The sequence below is a fragment of the Oryzias latipes genome, chromosome 6 (assembly GCF_053564925.1).
Source record: "Oryzias latipes strain Hd-rR chromosome 6, Olatipes_Hd-rR_3.1".
Lineage (NCBI taxonomy): Eukaryota > Metazoa > Chordata > Actinopteri > Beloniformes > Adrianichthyidae > Oryzias > Oryzias latipes.
The window spans coordinates 35250399-35270110 of record NC_136242.1 but is presented as its reverse complement, the minus strand read 5'-3'; the positions used below and the strand labels follow the sequence as shown (position 1 = coordinate 35270110).

Below are 19712 nucleotides of genomic sequence, written 5' to 3'. Positions count from 1 at the left end.
GGCGAGGTTCAGTGAGTAATGTTTTCAGACAAACACCTGAATGCTGAGCCCGCAACCCTTGTGCTATCCTAGGCACTTTAACGTTGGGAGGTGGGTCATCTAGACCCACTAGACAGAACTCTGAACCTTTTTTCTTCAATGATTTGTGATCTTCACTGGTGTCCATGGATTACATGAAATCTTTCCACCTTTATCCACCTTTGTCATGGTAGGGAGAACACGTCCATGGAAGGGGGGGGTCATCTAAGATAGCACAAGGGTTAAATGAAGGTCATTAAGGTCAAATTGATCTGAACTATTTTTCCCTTACCCGTTTTTCTATGAAGGCTAGCTAGTGACCCCAAGTGGTAAGAAGAGGTAATTACAGCAGAAATCATAAATTCATTCTATCTTTTGTCTAAAAAAAAGAAACTCAAGAGCAATGGTTCATCTTCATCCTGTTTGAGCAGCTCTGAAGTATTCATGCATGTTTGTACATGGTCCTTCAGCTGAAGGCTCCAAAGGGCCCAAAGGACGGAAGGTTCCAGAGAACACAAGGGACCAGAGGCTCCAGAGGACCCCAATTTATTGTAAAAAAAGGGAAACGTCACAGTGATTTCAAGCTCCCTCTGCAGCACTGCTGATGCTGCTGGGGGGGGGTCTGCAGAAGCACTAGTCCGGTGTGGGGACGGCTCGTTGCTGGTCTCCTGAAGATGTTGTTGCTTTGAACAGAAGACAAGTCCAAAGTCCGTCTGAAACAGAGAACATTCCCCTTTAGATCAAGGATGAAGATCCCAGAATTCATGTTTAGATGGTGCTGAAGGAGCAGAACTTCAGAGCTCCGAGAGCTAAAAGGATGAAAACCAAAACCTCAGTGACGTTTGTGACGTCGATGCAGACATTTTTGCAGATTTTCATGATTGACAGTTTTCTTCATTATCTGCTGGAACTTTGCTGATGTTTTAAGTTCAGACGAACTTGCTTTCAACAAAATGCCTCGTTCTAAAAAAGGAACGCCGACTCGTGTGTCTCACCTGTCTCACACCTGTCAGAAAGTTTGAGGCTTTATGAAATAAACCTAGTCCTCCTACCCCGAGTTGACTCTGCGTGTTGGGGGTGGGTGGGGCCGGTGAACACACTGGGGCCCTGCGATGGTCTGCACTACCCTGTTGATGGGGGGGAAATGCTCTGAGGTGGTCTCAATGGGACGCAGACAGCGCAAACGGACACCTGCGACCCCCCCTTTGGGAGCGGGACCCGTGTCACTCTGACGCACATCTGAAAATGAGAGAAAATGTTTTTTACCTGAACAGCAGCCACCCTGCAGATGGACTGTTCCAAACCTGACCTGACGGGGAGCACTGGACAGAAGAATGTGCTCCATCAGCATTTTGGACGCTGGAGTCTTTGCCCCCTCCTTCTTTATGTCTTAGATTTAGAGGTGACCCTTTCTTCTGGAAGGCCTGAAGACGTCTGATGGGTGAAAGTGTGATGTTCAGAGAAAGCAGAGGCCTCAAACATCTGTGAGGAAGAGCTGTTTCTGCAGAAACCTGCTGTGCTGCGCCCTCCAAGCACGCAGTTCAGAGAGCACATCCGCAGAGTCCAGGGTGTCCACCGCTTGATGGACGGCCGGGTGCTGCGTGGATCTGGCGGGAGCAGACTGCGTCACCACAGGGGGGCGAGAAACGGGACATGAACAATCGGATCTTCTCCCCCCGAGGAGATCATGATCTGTTGGACACTCACCCCTAATCTTTGTCTGCTGGCCCGAACAGCCTTCACTGGGTTTCCACAGAACAACACGCTGTTGGATCCTGACAACGAAAGAGGGAGAAGCGGTTGTGGCCTGCAGGTGGCGCTGTTCAGCAGAAATGCTTCAGAGATGCCTTACTGTGCAAAAGGATGCTGGATGCTGCCGGTACGCTTTCTGAAGAACCACAACCGGAAAAAGAAGGTGGTTGGGGGCCTCCTGATGGGGCAGGGGCAGCAGAGCTGGGAGAAGGGCCCCCAGGTGAATGGTAGCGGGAGGCTCCACCCACCTCACCACCTGCACGCAATCAGAGCATGTGAGAAGTGTTCTATTTAAAATGACAACACTTGTGGACAAACCTTCATTGCTGGATCCAAACTCATTTCCAGGAACGCCCAGGATGTCTGTCAGTCGGTCCTGCACCTTTACATTGTCCAGGTAACACACCTGGGGGAGGAGCTCCTGCACAGCAGCTCTGTAGCTGTAATCAGTCACCTGCAGAAGGGAAAAGTTTTAATGGTATGGTTTCAAAAATCACAACCAAACACCAGACCCAGGCTCATGATTGGTGGACACAAACAAAAGAAGGCTCACCTGAGGACAGGTGGTGTCTGGGCGAACACAAACAGGGTTTCCCCTCAGGGTCAGAGTCTGGAGTTTGATACACGCTTGCAAACACTGCACATGAACCAAGTCATCCACATCGTTTCCTTCCAGATCCAGAAGCTGCAGCTTTTGCAGAAAGCTGACATTAAAAAGGTCAGACAGGCGGTTAAAGGCTGCATGGAGCTCCTGTGAAAAGACCGGAAATGAGAAAATTTCACAGCAAGTCATAAACCTGCCAAAGAAAACACTGAGAATGCTCCTTTTAACCCACCATTTCTTTATGTCTGTTTAACCCTTGTGCTATCTTAGATGACCCCCCCCCCCCCCCCTTCCATTGAGGTGTTCTCCCTACCATGACAAAGGTGGATAAAGGTGGAAAGATTTCATGTAATCCATGGACACCAGTGAAGATCACAAATCATTGAAGAAAAAAGGTTCAGAGCTCTGTCTAGTGGGTCTAGATGACCCCACTGTCTAGTGGGTCTAGATGACCCCAATCCCAAGTGCCTAGGATAGAACAAGGGTTACATCTTCCTTTAACCCCTTGAGATCTGAGCTCTTGTTAGATGTGTCTGTTTTTATTTTGTAGCCCCAGCCAATCAGAGTTAGCTACAGTGCTAATAAACCCCCCAATGTGATGTCCTTGTATGTGGACGCCAGGTCTCAGGAGGTTGAATCCTCCCCCTCCCCAGGTGGTTTCTCCCCCAAGCTGGGGTCCTCTACCAGAGGCCTGGGAGCTTGAGGGTCCTGCAGTATCTTAGCTGTTCCTGTTCTTTTCTGGACTGAGAGGTCTGAGGTCTTTCCAGGTATCTGTTGTAGCCACTCCTCCAGCTTGGGGGTTACTGCCCCCAGTGCTCCAATTACCACAGACACCACTGTCACCTTCACTTTCCAGGCTTTCTCCAGTTCTTCTCTGAGTCCCTGGTATTTCTCCAGTTTCTCGTGTCCCTTATTCCTGATGTTCCCATCGCTGGCACTGCCACATCCACCACAACGGCTTCATTTTATGAGAGAAAGTTGAGTCTCAAAAAGATTAAAATTGTATCTTCAGATGGGAACTGCCTTCTCCTTTTTTTGGTTCTGATTGGTTTTTGGTGAAATCCCAAAGTTGACATTTTAAAGGTTTTTGGACAAATTTGACTCATCTTTATTAAATGAACACAAAGGTTTAAATATCAGTATGGCTGATACACAGCCCAGCCCAACACCAATCATCCCTAAAGCCCACCTTAAGAAAAGGGAAAGAAGAAATGCCCTCAAGGTCCTGGAGACCACATCCAGACATCCACAGCCTCTCCAGGTTAGGAGAGTTCAAACCCAGGTCCCTGGAGAGACAGAGACAGCAAGTCAGGAGGATGGAGGGAGGAGTTACAAGAGCAAGAAGTCATGAAGTCAGACCCGCAAAAACTTCTGCCTTTCAAAGAGATCTCTCAGGGTCTCCACGGACCAGGAGGTTCTCTACTCAGGTTTAAGCACAAACAGATGTTTTCTCCAGAACAAGGACCGAGCTCCCAAACTTGTGCGGAAGTTTGTAAAAGATCTTATAAAGGAAAAACCTGGAAGATGTTAAGAAACTCACCTGACGGATGCAATCTTGCTGTTGTTCACTCTGAGCTCCACTAATCTGGGCAAGGAGGAACCTGCAGGAATGACAGCAGAACCAGAGTTTTCTGTTTTGCTGAGATCCATCGAGACCGACAGCAGAACCATGTTTCCTCTCTGTTCTGCGATGGCTAAACAAGTTCTCTGTTGACAGTTATACCTTTGCACGTTCTGCTGCTGAAGCTCCTACTGACTGACAGTAGGATTTGAAATCACGGCGTGATGCAGGCAGACCTTACCAACGTGTTCCAGGAGGTCGTGGTGAGCGTCCACACAGAGTTCAAGTGAGGTCACATGACAGAGGTCCCATGTCCCACCAAGCAAGCCCTGCAGGGTACAAAATGACCCACCGCCCCAAAGTGTTGTTATAAAGTGGTAGGCCTCAGGTATCACATTTTCAGTAATGAGATACTAATTACAAATGCTGTAACAGTCACTGAACGCCTTTACCGTTACTAAACAGCTTTACCGTTACCAAACGCCTTTACCGTTACTAAACCACTTTACCGTTACTAAACCACTTTACCGTTACTAAACAGCTTTACCGTTACCAAACGCCTTTACCGTTACTAAACAGCTTTACCGTTACCAAACGCCTTTACCGTTACCAAACGCCTTTACCGTTACCAAACCGCTTTACCGTTACTAAACGCCTTTACCATTACAGAATGCCTTTACCGTTACCAAACCGCTTTACCGTTACTAAACAGCTTTACCGTTACCAAATGCCTTTACCGTTACTAAACGCCTTTACCATTACAGAATGCCTTTACCGTTACCAAACGCCTTTACCGTTACTAAACCGCTTTACCGTTACTAAATGCCTTTACCGTTACTAAACGCCTTTACCGTTACTAAACAACTTTACCGTTACTAAACGCCTTTACCGTTACAAAACGCCCTCTACCGTTTCTAAAGCCTTTTAACGTTACAGAACGCCTTTACCGTTACTAAACGCCTTTACTATTACAGGACCCCTTTACCGTTACTAAACCCTTTTACCGTTACTAAACAGCTTTACCGTTACCAAACGCCTTTACCGTTACCAAACGCCTTTACCGTTACTAAACCACTTTACCTTTACTAAACAGCTTTACCGTTACTAAACGCCTTTACCATTACAGAATGCCTTTACCGTTACTAAACCGCTTTACCTTTACTAAACAGCTTTACCGTTACCAAACGCCTTTACCGTTACCAAACGCCTTTACGGTTACTAAACCGCTTTACCGTTACTAAACGCCTTTACCATTACAGAATGCCTTTACCGTTACTAAACCGCTTTACCTTTACTAAACAGCTTTACCGTTACTAAACGCCTTTACCATTACAGAATGCCTTTACCGTTACTAAACCGCTTTACCTTTACTAAACAGCTTTACCGTTACCAAACGCCTTTACCGTTACCAAACGCCTTTACGGTTACTAAACCGCTTTACCGTTACTAAACGCCTTTACCATTACAGAATGCCTTTACCGTTACTAAACCGCTTTACCTTTACTAAACAGCTTTACCGTTACCAAACGCCTTTACCGTTACCAAACGCCTTTACCGTTACTAAACCGCTTTACCGTTACTAAACGCCTTTACCATTACAGAATGCCTTTACCGTTACTAAACCGCTTTACCGTTACTAAACGCCTTTACCATTACAGAATGCCTTTACCGTTACTAAACCGCTTTACCTTTACTAAACAGCTTTACCGTTACCAAACGCCTTTACCGTTACTAAACAGCTTTACCGTTACCAAACGCCTTTACCGTTACCAAACGCCTTTACCGTTACTAAACAGCTTTACCGTTACCAAACGCCTTTACCGTTACCAAACGCCTTTACCGTTACAGAATGCCTTTACCGTTACTAAACGCCTTTACCGTTACTAAACCGCTTTACCGTTACTAAACGCCTTTACCGTTACAGAACGCCCTCTACCGTTTCTAAAGCCTTTTAACGTTACAGAACGCCTTTACCATTAATAAACGCCTTTACCATTACAGAATGCCTTTACCATTACTAAACCCTTTTACCGTTACTAAACACCTTTACCGTTACTAAACGCCTTTACCATTACAGAATGCCTTTACCATTACTAAACGCCTTTATCGTTACCAAACGCCTTTACCGTTACCAAACGCCTTTACCGTTACTAAACCGCTTTACCGTTACTAAACGCCTTTACCATTACAGAATGCCTTTACCGTTACTAAACGCCTTTACCGTTACTAAACAACTTTACCGTTACTAAACGCCTTTACCGTTACAAAACGCCTTTACCGTTACAAAACGCCCTCTACCGTTTCTAAAGCCTTTTAACGTTACAGAACGCCTTTACCGTTACTAAACGCCTTTACTATTACAGGACCCCTTTACCGTTACTAAACCCTTTTACCGTTACTAAACAGCTTTACCGTTACCAAACGCCTTTACCGTTACCAAACGCCTTTACCGTTAACAAACGCCTTTACCGTTACTAAATGCCTTTACCGTTACTAAACGCCTTTACCGTTACTAAACCGCTTTACCGTTACTAAACGCCTTTACCGTTACAAAACGCCCTCTACCGTTTCTAAAGCCTTCTAAGGTTACAGAACGCCTTTACCGTTACTAAACGCTTTTACCGTAACGTTTTTTTTTTTTGTGAGGGCGTGTCTTTTTTTGTTTAATGTGGTTGGACCCATTAGATCTCCAGACTGTACCTTATCCCACCTTAATGATCTTTTCAGATCGCTGATGAGATGGGTGGAGCGGCTGACCTACTGCATGTCTCCTGTCAGAATGGTCAATACAGTAATCCCCCGCCCATTCGCGGTTTAATATTTGCGCCCCCTGCCCATTCCCGGGGGGCCGCATATGATGTCACAAGCATGAGGCGCAGAACAGCGCTCATTCCGCGAATTTTGAAAAACGATTTACTCTGTACTTTACTGTAAAGTATTGTTTACGCGTTTAAGATGCCATCCAAACGCCCTGCATCATCTCCAGCTTCTGGAAGTGAACCCAAACAGCAGAAAAAGGTTCTGACTCTGCAGAGGCTCCGGCGTCAATTATTCGCACATTTTCGTTATTCGCGGGGGGGGGGGGGGTAAGCCCCGCGAATACGGGGGGATTACAGGCCTGATGATAGTTTTGTAGAGACCTGGGGTTAGCCCCGCCTTCAGCCCCTAAGACTCATGGGAAGTCGGGAATCTTGGTGTGAAAACCTTGAGTGAGAGGGCTGGAAACCAGACTCCAGACTCCAGTTGGCTCATCCGTGCTCCAGTTCCTGACCGTTTACCTCGTCTCTGCTCCTGCTCCTACACCTGGCTGTAGATCCTGTCTCCGGCTCGACTCGCGCCTTTGACTGTCCCCACAACCACGGCTGGATGAAGCTCGTCTGCTGGACTTTTATATTTGTAGTTGTAGATTTAGATAAGTTAATTCTTCTCTAAGATTTCTGGTAAATCGCCTGTCCGTCCTGGGGGAGGATCCCTCCTTCATGTGGGCACCCCTGAGGTTTCTTCGTTTTTTCCGGAATCCGTTTTTTTTGGGAGTTTTTCCTTACCGTGAAGGGGGGTCTAAGGGCAGAGATGCCAGTATAGCTTAGTCAGTTTGTTAGTTCATTTTAGTATTTTTCTATTGAACTCTTTGTATTCATGATCCTTTTGATTTCATGTTTTACTTCGAAGCCCATCGAGACGACTGTTGTTGTGATTTTGGGCTATACAAATAAAATTGAATTGAATTGAAACAGAAGGCACATCCTCGCTGCTTGTGTGCGTTCAACATGAATGGGCTTTGATTCTGGAAAGTGGATCCTCTCTTTGCTTCTCTCTCTCTCTGAGACTGTTCGAGTCATGCGGTTATTGGGTCACGGACAGTCCGGCTAGGTCGTTACAGTATGTCGTGTTGAACATGCTTAAAGGAAAAATAGGACAGATTGAAATACTTATATGTATCCAAGAAATATCTGAATGAGGGTGAGACTTAAAAGCTTCACAAATTCCATCACGCACACGCGCGCACACAGCCACACACAGGGGTTTTAACAGGTGGCGTTTTGATGGATAGTTGATGGTTGAATTTCCTTCCAGTGTTCTGGTTCCACACAAGTTTTTGTTGATGGCAGACTAACGGTCCGTGAGTGTGCAGACAGGTGAGTGAGTGTAGAGCCCTCGCGCCTCTCATCTCACCTGCCTCCGCGCGGGTTCCATACTGAATGAACCCCCATCATCGAGCCGTAAGACCCCCGGCGGTCCGGACCGAGCTTCCCGGACGGCGCGTCCGCGACAGCCGCCGGAAGCGGACATCAGTTCCCCCAAACTCCCGGTGACGGCTACATAAACCGGCTACAACCGAGGCCCGGGCGGAGGAGGTCCGGCTGGTCCACAGGAACAGTTTATTTAAAAACGAACAGCCGGCTCCATGGAGACGGTTGCATTGCACGCTGGGAAATGTAGTGCAGTAACACAGTTTCGTTGACCTGATTTTTTTTTAAATTTGATGGATCTTTTAATGTAAAAATAAAATTAATCTGTGTGTTTGACGAACATAAAGACCCCCCCCCCCTCCTCAACGCTGTTTTTCCCGAGACTCCACGAACATCTAAACCTGAAATTTCATTAAAAGACAAATATTTTGTCTGAAACACAAACAGTAAATCCACTGACACCAGTTTGTAAAGACTTTAATGTCCCTGTAGACATGAATGCAGAACTTGGACCCAGCATGCCCCGCTGCTGCCTTCACGGACTCTCTGGGTTTCTGGCTTCACGTGTAGAGTTCGGCCGGATTTTCTTTGATTCTTTGAGGTTGAGTTGGTGCCTCTCTGCTGTTTTTAGTGAAAGTTATTTCTAAAGATTTAGTAGTTCTTCTTTTTCATGATTATCACTCTCACCAGTTCGTTTGGGTTTGGTTTGGTTAAATGTGTCTCTCGGAACCGGGACGTTAGAGTCATCACAAAGGCATCATTAGCGCCGCGTGCGCTGAGTGGCGGGATTTCCGGGCGGACCCTGAATGCAGCAGCAGCGTGTTTTCGGAGCTGGGCGTGGGGGCTCGCGCTCTGCTGATTGTGGAGGCTCGGTGTTCGGCGTGCGGGGCAGCGCTGCTCTGGCGGGAAAACAGGGACGCGGGACCGACGGGCCGTTTCTTCGAGCGGGAAACACCGTCGTTGTCGGTAAGCAGAGCCCCCCCCCCGCGGGAGCGCGTCTTTGTAGGGGCAGCCTCGGTGCTGGGGGGGCTTTCGGCTCCAGCTCGATGCCGTCACGCCTGAAGACGCGCTGCGGGATTGCAGCATTTCCGTGAACGTTGCGGTTCTCCTGCCGAATGAAGCGAAGCCGGTACCGGCGCCGGGAGACGCCCCTGCCCGGCGGGGCGGAAGTCCGAGGAGAGATGAAGGGGAAGTTACGGGGGGGTGTCATCCTAACGAGCCCCCCCCCGAACCGTTAACAGGATGTGTTCGAAGGTCCCGTTTTACCGTCAAATGTTTAATTAGGTTCTGGAGAACCGGGTTTTCCGCAGAACCCGGTCTGCATATATCCGCTTCAGGACCGTTCGGTTCTTCTGAGGAGAACCACCGGGATCCATGTTTGTTGTTCCGTCGTGGGGGGGTCAGCTGGCTGTCTCAGTGTCTGCGGCCCCCACCTCTGCCAAACGGAGAGGGGTCTGGACTTTTACCTGGTTTGAGGGGGAGATCAAAGGAAACATCTGTGACCCCCCCCCCCCCCATGAAAGCCTTTTGTTGTTGCAGCGGCGGCCTTTTGAAGAGATGACGTGATTGGAGGAGGTGTGGGTTAGCATCTGACACCTCCCTGGAGGAGGTCTGCCCCCCACCATCGATTTTTAAAATCCTTTATGGTCTGTAATGGGGGGGACGAGCGGCTGTGGGAACCTCGGTAAGAACTGCATGGAGGTGGTGGGGGGGGGGGGGGGGTCATGTTTGTAATGTCTTTATAGAGGCTGTGGTGGTGCCCCCCCCCCCCCCCCACACACACACACACACTCTGTCTATAAGGTTCTCTTTGGAGTTTCAGAATAAAGCGTTCTTCTGCAGACTGGAGGTGCAGCCCTGACCATGGAAGGCTGGGTCAGCATGCCGAGGGCGGGGGCGCAGGTTCAATTCCTCAAAAACCGCTTTATGAGAATGACGGCCCATAAACGCCTTCCTGTCCACCCGCTCCACCTAAGACCAGCCTGCTTAAATGAGCCCCCCCACCCACCCACACAGCGAGTGTCCCGAGGAGCCCCCATCTTCACGGGTGGTAGTGGATGATGCCCCCTTCAGTCTGAGAGCAGAGACAGAACATGTTGGTTCTGGTCCTCCGGGTTCTACCTGCTGGTGTCTGACATGCAGACGTTTCCTGTCTGGACAGAAATGATGACATCACCTCCTTTTAGGTTGTACCGCCACGCTGGATGGAACTCAGAAAACTTGCTATTTGTGATGTTAGTGATCAATGTTGCGATGACTGTATCACTTACGATACACGAACAAATAACCAAACAACCAAAAACATAAATTCCATTTCACTGCAACTGATGAAATCAGTCAACATAAGTTATTCTCCAAATGAGCCTCGTCTACATAGGAGGCGAGCATCTAACAGAAAAGGCCTCCGTCTGATTGGTCAGATGCATACATGCATTTATTTGATTGGGTAAATACTTCAAGCTGCCATAAGTACGGGTTAATGGCCTTTGAAGTGTGCGTTATCAGACTTATGGTCACTTTACTCTGGTTATTTTTCGGTATGGATCTCTTTTTCACAAAAAGCAGACTATTTGTTAGGTGGTGTGGCGTTGTCACGATAACGTGACCACGCCTGGGCCTGGGCTGAGCCGTAGATCTGGACTGCAGCGATAGGAAAACGATATCTACGCTGAAGGTCACGATGGGAAAATAAAGTATGGGTTCAGAGAGAAAGTTCACGTCTCGTTTTTGTCCAGAGGATGAAGCTGGAGGTTGTTCTTAAGAAGCCGGCGCAGTGATACATTTAAGCTAAGTGACCGGAACTTCTGCTTTCGGCGTGTGTTAACTCTGTGGATTACCACTTTTTAATCCACACCCAGCAGCCAATCAGAATCGAGAATCCACCCGGACCGTGGTATAAGACTGTTTTAGCACATTCAATGTTACCATTATCGCAATTTTTGCCGACTTTTGCGATATGCATATCGCACAGCTAGCTATCACGATAACGATAGTTAGCGATTTATTGTGCAAACTCATCATCTCCAACGTAACACTTGGTGCATCCTGAGGGGGTCGGTTCTTTCAGTTCGGTTTCCTGGTGTCTAAACTTACCTTCCGTAACAGGAAGTCCCCGTTGGAGGCGGACCTTAGGAGGAGCCTGAACCGTGGAGTGATGGCCCCCTCCGGTCCTAAGATGGAGCGGACCATGCGTGTTCCTGTGGTCAGCTGGTTTGATCAACATTAAAGGTGGCGTTTGAACACAGACATCAAATGTGTGAGAACAGAAGACTGGAAGGTCTTTGTGTATTGAGCAACCACAGGGCGACGGTGTGGGGGGGGGCAGCAAAAGCTCAGCTGATTGGCCGATGTGGCATGGAGGCAGGACATGGCGAACATCCAACAATAACGAGCGTTACAATGGCGGTGCCGGTCACAGCGTATATAAATAAAAGCATCATCTATGAGAGAAATTACCCCCCCCCCCCCCCCCCCCCCCCCCGAAATACATGCTAGTGCTGAAGGGTTCATGGCTGACGATGATGGTGATGGTTGTACCCGTGTCTATGACATCAGTATTTTTATGTATTGATGCTCTTAGTGAGTTGAATGCATCATCTCAGCTGTCAATCACCTGAATTCTGTCTCCCTCACAAAAACAAACACAATTTCAAATGAAAGGGTTTTCTTCGCCTCCCGGTCCAGTTTCCCATTCTAGCTCCAACGTTCTGAAACCTTCAGCCTGGGGGGCGGTGGGGGCCAGACTGCAGCTTTCCTGATGCGTTTGGGACCTGTTCATGACCAGCACCTGTTCTCCTCTCGCAGCGGTGAGCAGCAGACATGACGGAGTACAAGCTGGTGGTGGTTGGAGCCGGAGGTGTGGGGAAGAGCGCGCTCACCATCCAGCTCATCCAGAACCACTTTGTTGACGAATACGACCCCACTATAGAGGTACGAGTCTCCGCCCTCTCTGCCCTTTGCTGTCAGACTCAGACATCCGACCGTCGGTGGCTGTGAGCAGATGCAGCAACACCAAAGGTGCTCAGACTTTACTGGGTGTCTCGATTGAAAACGCCAGTGCACAAACTAGAACGGCCTGTTTCTGGCAGGACTGCTCCCCCCTCTACCCTCCATACCTGCCTCAGGACAATGTCCTTTTGTGCGATTGCATTCCTGGGCTCTAACAAAGGGGCGGCCATGTTTTTATGGACAGCAGGTTGATTCCCCAGTAGGGATGAGTATCGGCAGTGATGAAAGTCTTCCGGGAATTACCGGAAATCCGGGTTTTTGAGCAAACCGAACGTACTTTCCGGGAAATAAAGACCTGATCTCTACGGACAAATCGCTTTCCGGATCAAAAAATGGTCTGAAATCAGCTAATTTTAGCTTTATTTTCTATATTTCTCCGCAGATCGCTTCCTCTATGGTCGTGGCCATCTCTCGTCTTCCCGGCCTAATTGACCAATGACGGGACGTTTTAGTTGCTTTCGGATGCGTCGACGGGTCTGATTGGCTCTGTCTGCACCACGTGGTCAGCGTGACTTGCTTCCCTAGAGACCAAAACTGGCGGACCCACGCTAAACTTTCACAAACACATCTGAAGAGTTTGCGATCAAATTTGTGTTAAAATAATGGCAGGCATCGTCATTATTGAGCGTGGTCACGACCTCAGTTGTGAGAAGACGATAAAAAACAAATTGAAGTGGTCTTGGCTGGAAAAAAAAGATTTTTAAGGTAGTGTAGGTCAAATACTTTTTTGTGTAAAATAATCTCAAAACCACATTTTGAAATAATTTCAATTTTAGTTTTGAGTTTCAGTTTTTATTTTGAATAAATTTCTCTATCTAATTTATTTGTATTTCCTAATTACCATGATTTAGTTCAGTATAGTTGACATTAATTATAAGTATTTGATGGTTTGGACTAGGGTTGTGCCGATGGACGATATCATCGTCCATCGTGATGGGTGACTGACATCCCGATGGAGAGACCACCATCGTGATGCCACGCCCCCGCCACGTTGCGCGTCGACACCATTAGCCGCGGTTACACGTACAAAATATCTTGATGGGATCAATGGTCGGATTAGAATCCAACCGTGTAGATGGGCCCAGAAAAATGTTTTCAGAATATAAAAACGTTCACTAAGGTCACAATTTCGGTCGGAATAAATCATTCGCAGACGCGCAGTTTGAAAACCGGAAGAGGATACAACTTCCGCCGAGCGGCTTTTTTTCCAAACTTTATTGAATGTTACGATTCAATACAAAACGATAACAGCGCCGAGCGGCTATATACATTGACATGTCAGCTCGGTAAAATACGAGATGATCTTCTAAACGTGCTTTTAATAATGTTACGGTTATTATGAAACACCTGTTCGCTCATCATTTGAATTTTAATCCGTGTGGTCAGTGCTTTTTCTGAACGAAGCCAGGATTAGCAGTATGCTAACATGGGCTAACAACATTAGCTTTGGGTGGTGCTGCTTGCTGGCTGCACGTAAACATGTAAGAATAACATCAGCCTTTATTTAGTCGGGACACGACTGGAAACACAAATCCGCGTGATTGTTTGAATGTTTTCTAAGGACTGAGCGACATTTCTGCTTTGAAGCTCAAACCGCTGTGTGTGCTGACGATCCGAGCTGTGCTCAGACACACGTTTAAACCCGGTTCTGAGTTCGGTTGTTTGTACCCCTAGAGCTGCGGGACGGATCGCAGTCTTAAATCTCCCACACATACCGCTCATGTACCCCCCCCCCCCCCTTCCCATCAAACACAAAGCTGTAAGTCCGCACTCCCCCGGAACTTGTGCGGGAGTGGACTACTTCTTTTCTATTTTGTTTGTTACTTTTTTTGTTAAAGTCACTTCCCTCAGTTTATACTGGATCATCGCGGATAAGTCATCAGTTGGGAAATAAAATGAAAAAAGCAAAAAAACGAATAGCAGTTATATAAGAACGAAAAATGTAAAAAATACCCCCCCCCCCGACGATGTCATCGTCCATCCCGATGGTTGACAGCAAACATCGTCAACGGCCAATTTAAGGGACATCGCCCAACCCTAGTTTGGACCCGCACTCCCTTAAAAAATAATGTTTACAATGTTTAGCTTAGTTTGTATGTTTGTTTTGATATTTCCCAGATTACTTAGTATTGGTGTTAAAGAATTGATGTATTATGTTATAGAATTATAGTTTAAAGCAGATCCCATATTTTGATGTAATTATAGTTTGAGAAAACAGTGCAAGTGAATGTTGTACATCAGTCATTTCTAAAGCAGAAATAATGTATAAATAACTGAGGTATTTTCATAGAATATCATAGTTACTGGTGTTCTTTTTGCCATTTGGGGCTTTGATGTTACTATATTTTAGCAATTGTATGTTTTGCAGCTTTAAGGAAAAGCGTAGATTGTAGGATTGTGTTACTTTGAGCAATTTTCCAAATTCTTTTTTGGGACCAGCAAGTCCTTAATGGAGAGTCAAACTAGGGGTTTGAATGACAAATCATGATGCTCCAATTAGTCTTAGTTTCTTGATAAAGAAGTGAATAACTAGCTGCCAGAATGCATCTAAGACCACGTATTTTTCCAAAATTTCGCTCTGTGCCCGCCATATCGCTCAAAGAAAAGTTCAGGGATTTTTTCCTTGCCTGACTTTCATCACTGATCGGTAAGGTTTTACCGGTACTACTACTCTTAGTGATTCTGCTAATCGACTCGGTATTTTAACGATACTTTTGAGGACGAAAAACAAATAAATCAACAAATAAATTAAGAACATAAAGTGTTTTATTTCCTCATTATGCAACAACATTGTTTTTTTTACAAAAGATTTTACTTTATACATCATAAGGTTACAGTACAAACCTGGAATGCACGTGGATGTGCTAGAGGTTCAGGCAACCTATTTAATTCATTTTACCAAGAAACGGGGGGTTTTAGTCTACTAAAAACTTTCCATCCCATAACAGACTCTGGTCGGCGTTCACAGCTGCAGACACGCCCCCTCCGCGTTCACGCTGCTCTCTCGCTCTACCTGACGGTGTAAAAGGCTCCACGACCATCTGAGAACGTGACGGTTATTTTAAAAAAACCACCGAGCCGCAGCTCAGGGAGGAAAGAGCCGCATTTTGGACCGTTTAGCTCTGTCCGCCATCGCATATCTTTGGTAGCGTTCCTGTGTGCGCACGCCGCTTACTGTCTGAACAACAGCCCCGCCCCCCGTGCACACAAATAACCAGTCATACCTCTCCTCTTCAGCGAGAATAGCTAAATTAATATCATCATTAATCAACAAAAAATTGACTGAATTGGTGGATTAAATATGGCAGATAACGTTTATTCTTTGTGGGACACAAAAAAAGTGACGTCTCCAGAACTGATAGCAGAACCGTTGAGGTCAGATCTTAACGATACTGCGGTCTTGAAGAATGTTGCCCCGGGGCTCGTTCAATACCGGAGCTCAATACCCGTCCCTATTCACCAGCAGCTGTCTATGTGATGCCGTTGCTCGCCGTGTCTCTGAATGCCTCCTGTGTGATGTTTGGAAAGGACTCCTACCGGAAGCAGGTGGTGATCGACGGCGAGACGTGTCTGCTGGACATCCTGGACACTGCAGGTCAGGAGGAGTACAGCGCCATGCGGGACCAGTACATGCGGACGGGGGAGGGCTTCCTCTGCGTCTTTGCCATCAACAACACCAAGTCTTTTGAGGACATCCACCAGTACAGGTGTGTTGGAGTGCACAGGTGTAGTTCTACTGAATGACCAACATGATTAGGAGGACTATGGACTGTAAATGAGAACTGGACTGAGTGACCCCTCACGTTCCAAACAGGAAGTACCAGCTGGCTCCAAGAAGCTAAAATCCCATAGACGTCTACAGAGAAATGAACTGCTGGAACTCAGTCATTGTATTGGTCAGAACAACCATTCTGGATCTGATACATTTTTTAATATCCTCTCGATAATCTTCATTATGTTCATGATATTCTTTCTTTATTGCAAGTTATTGAAGGGGTGGCTAGATAGCTCAGTTGGTTGGGCGTAGAACTGTTGCGCAGGAAACCTGGGCTTGCCCTCCAGGGTGCAATGAGCCAAAAGAGGTCAGGGTAAGATCCAAAGGTTTAGGTAAAAGCCTCCACACTGCTGCCTATCTGGGTCTAACTTGTGCCGTGAAAATATAAGATTGTGTCAGGAAGAGTATCCGTTTTTAAAGACTCTCTGCCAGACCAACCACTGTTTACTTACATCGTCTGTTGACGTTCGTATTGCAGAAAAATAGATAGATATTCCTTTATTAGTCCCACAATGGGGAAATGTCCTTATTGCGGCAGCAGTACAGGAACAGAGAGCAGTATAAAAAGAAAAAGACTATGGAATAAGTATAACTCACACAAATGGCGACTAAATTGGCTCCATTTGGCTGGAGGTTAGGGTGACGTCATAACTGTCCAGTTCTCTGATCCAGTCAGTGGGAGTTCATCCCAAGTTTGGCTCTGATTTGCGGGCGGGACTGTTGGCACAGAGTGACCCTGCTTTTATTTCCTATCATGCCGGTGTTTACACCCTCTCCTGCTAGCTTACAGCCCCTCACACCCGCAACCTAACATTAGCGGTGCAACAGAAATATCAGATCCATCCGTCCGTCCCCTTCTGATCCAGATTCCAGCTCAGACCAGGAAAACAAAGACGTCCAGGGATCCATTGGTCTGACAGTGGATGATCAGAAAGGGGCGGAGCCAGGAGGCTTTGACCCGCTGATTGTAGTTTGTGCGCAACTACCATATTTTTCAAACTGCATTTTTCATCAGCTCCTGATTCACTAATATGTCTTTTTCATCGGAAAAATCCAATCCACTTTAGTAATGTAGCACATCTCTCAAACAGGCAGTTTCCAAAGTGCTGTACAGTGACCAAAAACCAGACAAAAGATTACCAAACAAAATAAAAACAAAGTACACCAGTAAAGTGGATAAAAATAAAATAAGAACAAGATAAAAACACAGATAAATATAGATTAAAAAATAATACGGATAAAAACACAGAGGACCACACAACTCATGCGGCGTTAAAAGCTAGAGGGTAAAAATGTGTTTTAAGACGGTACTTAAAACCCTCCACAGAGGGCGCTGTTCTGACATGCGATGGCAGAGCGTTCCACAGCTTAGGGCCAACAACAGAGAACGCTCTGTCTCCCCTCGTTTTGAGCCTCGTCATGGGCTCCACATGGAGCTGACCTGTGACCTCAGAGCACGAGCTGGTTTATAAATCTGAATGAGGTCAGAGATGTATTTTGGAGCCAGTCCATGTAGAGCTTTAAAAACAAACAAAACTATGTTAAAATGAATCCTAAAATTAACAGGAAGCCAGTGCAAAGACGCAAGAATAGCTGTGATGTGTTCATATTTGTTTGCTACAAGAAAATGTTACAAACAGCAAAACCAACACAGTTTACATCAGAGTGGGTGTTCAGTGTTTATGAACACACTGCTCTGCGCCTCCTCACGCTTCAGCTGTAGTGATGAGGTAATGCTGCCCCCCTCCCCTTGGCAGTGCTGAGCTGCAGACGTGCTCCTCCCCAGGGTCCTAGACACCCTGGCGAGAGCTGCTGCATCTCTGCGAGGACGAGGTGTGGGCTCCTGCAGACGGTGTCTTGTGCTTGCAGGGAGCAGATCAAGCGGGTGAAGGACTCTGACGACGTCCCCATGGTGCTGGTGGGGAACAAGTGTGACCTTCCGGTGCGCACGGTAGAAACCCGGCAAGCCCAGGAATTGGCCCGGTCCTACGGTATCCCTTACATCGAGACCTCTGCTAAAACCCGGCAGGTGGGGGCAGACCTGCATCCCTTTTGTTTGATATCCCCCCCGCCCTGACTGCCATGCTGTGTAACCTCTTGCAGGGGGTGGAAGATGCTTTCTACACTCTGGTCAGGGAGATCCGGCAACATAAGCTACGGAAGCTGAACCCCCCCGATGACAGCGGTCAGGACTGCATGAGCTGTCGCTGCGTGGTCTCCTGATCCAGGTGAGCGTCTGCGGCCAACGTTCCCTTCTCATCCAGAACCCACGGCTGCATTTTCCCGTGTTTGGAGCTCCGGAGGCTGCAGCGCTGGGAAAACTGGACTCAGCAGAAGAACGTCAGACGCCACAGACTCTGGAGGACGGGGGCTTTGTGCTCCACCGCTCTCCCCTTACCCCCCACCTGTCAGTTCTTGTAACCAACATCCCTAAAGGCTCCGCCTCCACGTTTCTGCTAACTTATTGTTTACAGTCTCAACACTGTTTATTGCAAGTTCTTGCTGGAAGTCGGACGGGGGTCCTCCTGAATCCACCGAGTTTTCTTCAATGAATGTAGACGTGGAGACGGAGGGCAGCGGCCCACCTGTGAAAGACAGAAACTGTTTCATTTATCTGCAGAGGGTTGATCCGAAAGCCGGTGAGGAAGGAGGCGTGGCTCCACCGCGCCGCCTCCACCATGAAAAGCCGGGATGCAGCCGCTGCTGCAGCTTCATGTTGCCTTCACGCAGCAGCTGTGGAATCACTGTGGATGCAGCTTCTGGGACAGAAAAGGTTGGGAATCAAACGTCCGTCATGACCCCCGGGTTCGCTCTTCTTCCCATGTGCTCCCCGCCTTCGTTCGCTAAGACTCAGGAATCTGGGATCTGAACCCGGCTGTCTCAGGGTTCTTCTTCTTTGGTTCCTTTGTGCTCCACAGAATGATGGAGTTGCTGCCTGTTACAGACCCCGCCCCATTTAGCCTTTAACGTGTCTTGGCCTGCAGTAAGCTCCGCCCACATGATTGTTATGTAAACTGGCTTCAGTACTGTGCTGCACAGGACCAGAGGGCTGCTGCATGGGCTGGATGAGAGTCCACAGAAGATCTGAAGACGGGTCAAAGTCTGCTCAGTACCGTCTGATGGATTTCTCCAGGTCGGACCTTCCTGTGACCTCAGACTGAACGGGTGGTTTGTGACGGCTGCACCGGGCCACTGACCCATCAGCGGACAGGAACTGAATGTTTTGGAAATGTGTTCTTTTTTTGATTTCACTCTGGTGTTCAGAGGTTTTTTTCTGGAGGTTGAACATATGTGCTGTGTTTGTGGCCCCCGCATGAATACTTGAACTCTCCACACTCAAACCCCTCTGTGTTGCAGAAGCATCAGCTTTGGGGTCTCATGCTGGGGTGTGAAGGCCTCAGGCTGAGCAGAGCTAAAGGTACTTGATGCTTTCTCTTGTAATAACCCTTTGATGTGGCCGGACAGGAATAAAGATGTCATGAAGAAAAACCCGAGTTCCTCCTTTAATGTGAGACCCGTTGGGATTGTCCGACATGTCCTGATCTGCAGAAATGAGCATTTATCTGTAAAGGTTCCTGTGCTCAACTGGATTCAAAGTTGACCCGTTTTTGGCTGGTGCTGCTTTCAGCGTACAGAGGGCCGTCTGTAAATCTGTGTTCACGTTCAAGTTAATAGTCCAACCCAGACCTGTGGCTGGAGATGAGAAACAAACTTTTTGGACCTAAAAAAAAAACAAAAAAGGAAATCCAGAAAAAGATTCCAGGTTGAGTCCGTATTTTCAGACCGGGCCTCACCTTTTCTGTG

General features: G+C 47.4%; 2 protein-coding genes across 7 annotated transcripts; one reads left to right on the top strand and one right to left on the bottom strand.

Moving 5' to 3' along the window:
- Positions 1 to 548: 548 nt before the first annotated feature.
- lrrc56 (leucine rich repeat containing 56) lies at positions 549 to 8352 on the bottom strand. Of its 2 annotated transcripts, none has more exons than XM_004084479.4 (12): positions 8109 to 8352; positions 4177 to 4264; positions 3915 to 3975; positions 3564 to 3660; positions 2324 to 2521; positions 2089 to 2224; positions 1871 to 2026; positions 1726 to 1793; positions 1530 to 1639; positions 1328 to 1452; positions 1071 to 1257; positions 549 to 731 (listed from the first exon to the last, which is right to left on the bottom strand). In XM_004084479.4, the coding sequence occupies exons 1-12, from the start codon at positions 8223 to 8225 to the stop codon at positions 587 to 589; spliced, it is 1488 nt and encodes a 495-aa protein (XP_004084527.1). In that variant the 5' UTR covers positions 8226 to 8352; the 3' UTR covers positions 549 to 586. The 2 variants fall into 2 exon arrangements, with proteins under 2 accessions (XP_004084527.1, XP_023811969.1); XM_023956201.2 differs by lacking the exon at positions 8109 to 8352 and adding an exon at positions 6646 to 6860.
- A 552-nt stretch (positions 8353 to 8904) lies between these two features.
- hrasa (HRas proto-oncogene, GTPase a) lies at positions 8905 to 19397 on the top strand. 5 transcript variants are annotated; one of them, XM_078949158.1, is made up of 7 exons: positions 8930 to 9091; positions 11231 to 11353; positions 11930 to 12055; positions 15662 to 15840; positions 17778 to 17937; positions 18012 to 18136; positions 18529 to 19397. In XM_078949158.1, exons 3-6 carry the CDS (start codon positions 11945 to 11947, stop codon positions 18129 to 18131), a joined length of 570 nt encoding a protein of 189 aa, XP_078805284.1. In that variant the 5' UTR covers positions 8930 to 9091; positions 11231 to 11353; positions 11930 to 11944; the 3' UTR covers positions 18132 to 18136; positions 18529 to 19397. The 5 variants fall into 5 exon arrangements, with proteins under 5 accessions (XP_023811965.1, XP_023811968.1, XP_078805284.1 ...); XM_023956200.2 differs by lacking the exon at positions 11231 to 11353 and having other exon boundaries at positions 8910 to 9091; XM_023956198.2 differs by having other exon boundaries at positions 18012 to 19397.
- Positions 19398 to 19712: the final 315 nt, after the last annotated feature.

Coding starts and splice junctions, on each gene's coding strand:
- lrrc56 (XM_023956201.2), bottom strand. CDS start 6,789: ATGCGGCCCCCCGGGAATGGGCAGGGGGCGCAAATATTAAACCGCGAA. Junction 3,661..3,914: donor AGCAAGATTGCATCCGTCAG/GTGAGTTTCTTA, acceptor CTGTCTCTCCAG/GGACCTGGGTTTGAACTCTC. Junction 2,027..2,088: donor GTTTGGATCCAGCAATGAAG/GTTTGTCCACAA, acceptor GATTGCGTGCAG/GTGGTGAGGTGGGTGGAGCC.
- hrasa (XM_023956197.2), top strand. CDS start 11,945: ATGACGGAGTACAAGCTGGTGGTGGTTGGAGCCGGAGGTGTGGGGAAG. Junction 12,056..15,661: donor AATACGACCCCACTATAGAG/GTACGAGTCTCC, acceptor ATGTTTGGAAAG/GACTCCTACCGGAAGCAGGT. Junction 17,938..18,011: donor CCTCTGCTAAAACCCGGCAG/GTGGGGGCAGAC, acceptor AACCTCTTGCAG/GGGGTGGAAGATGCTTTCTA.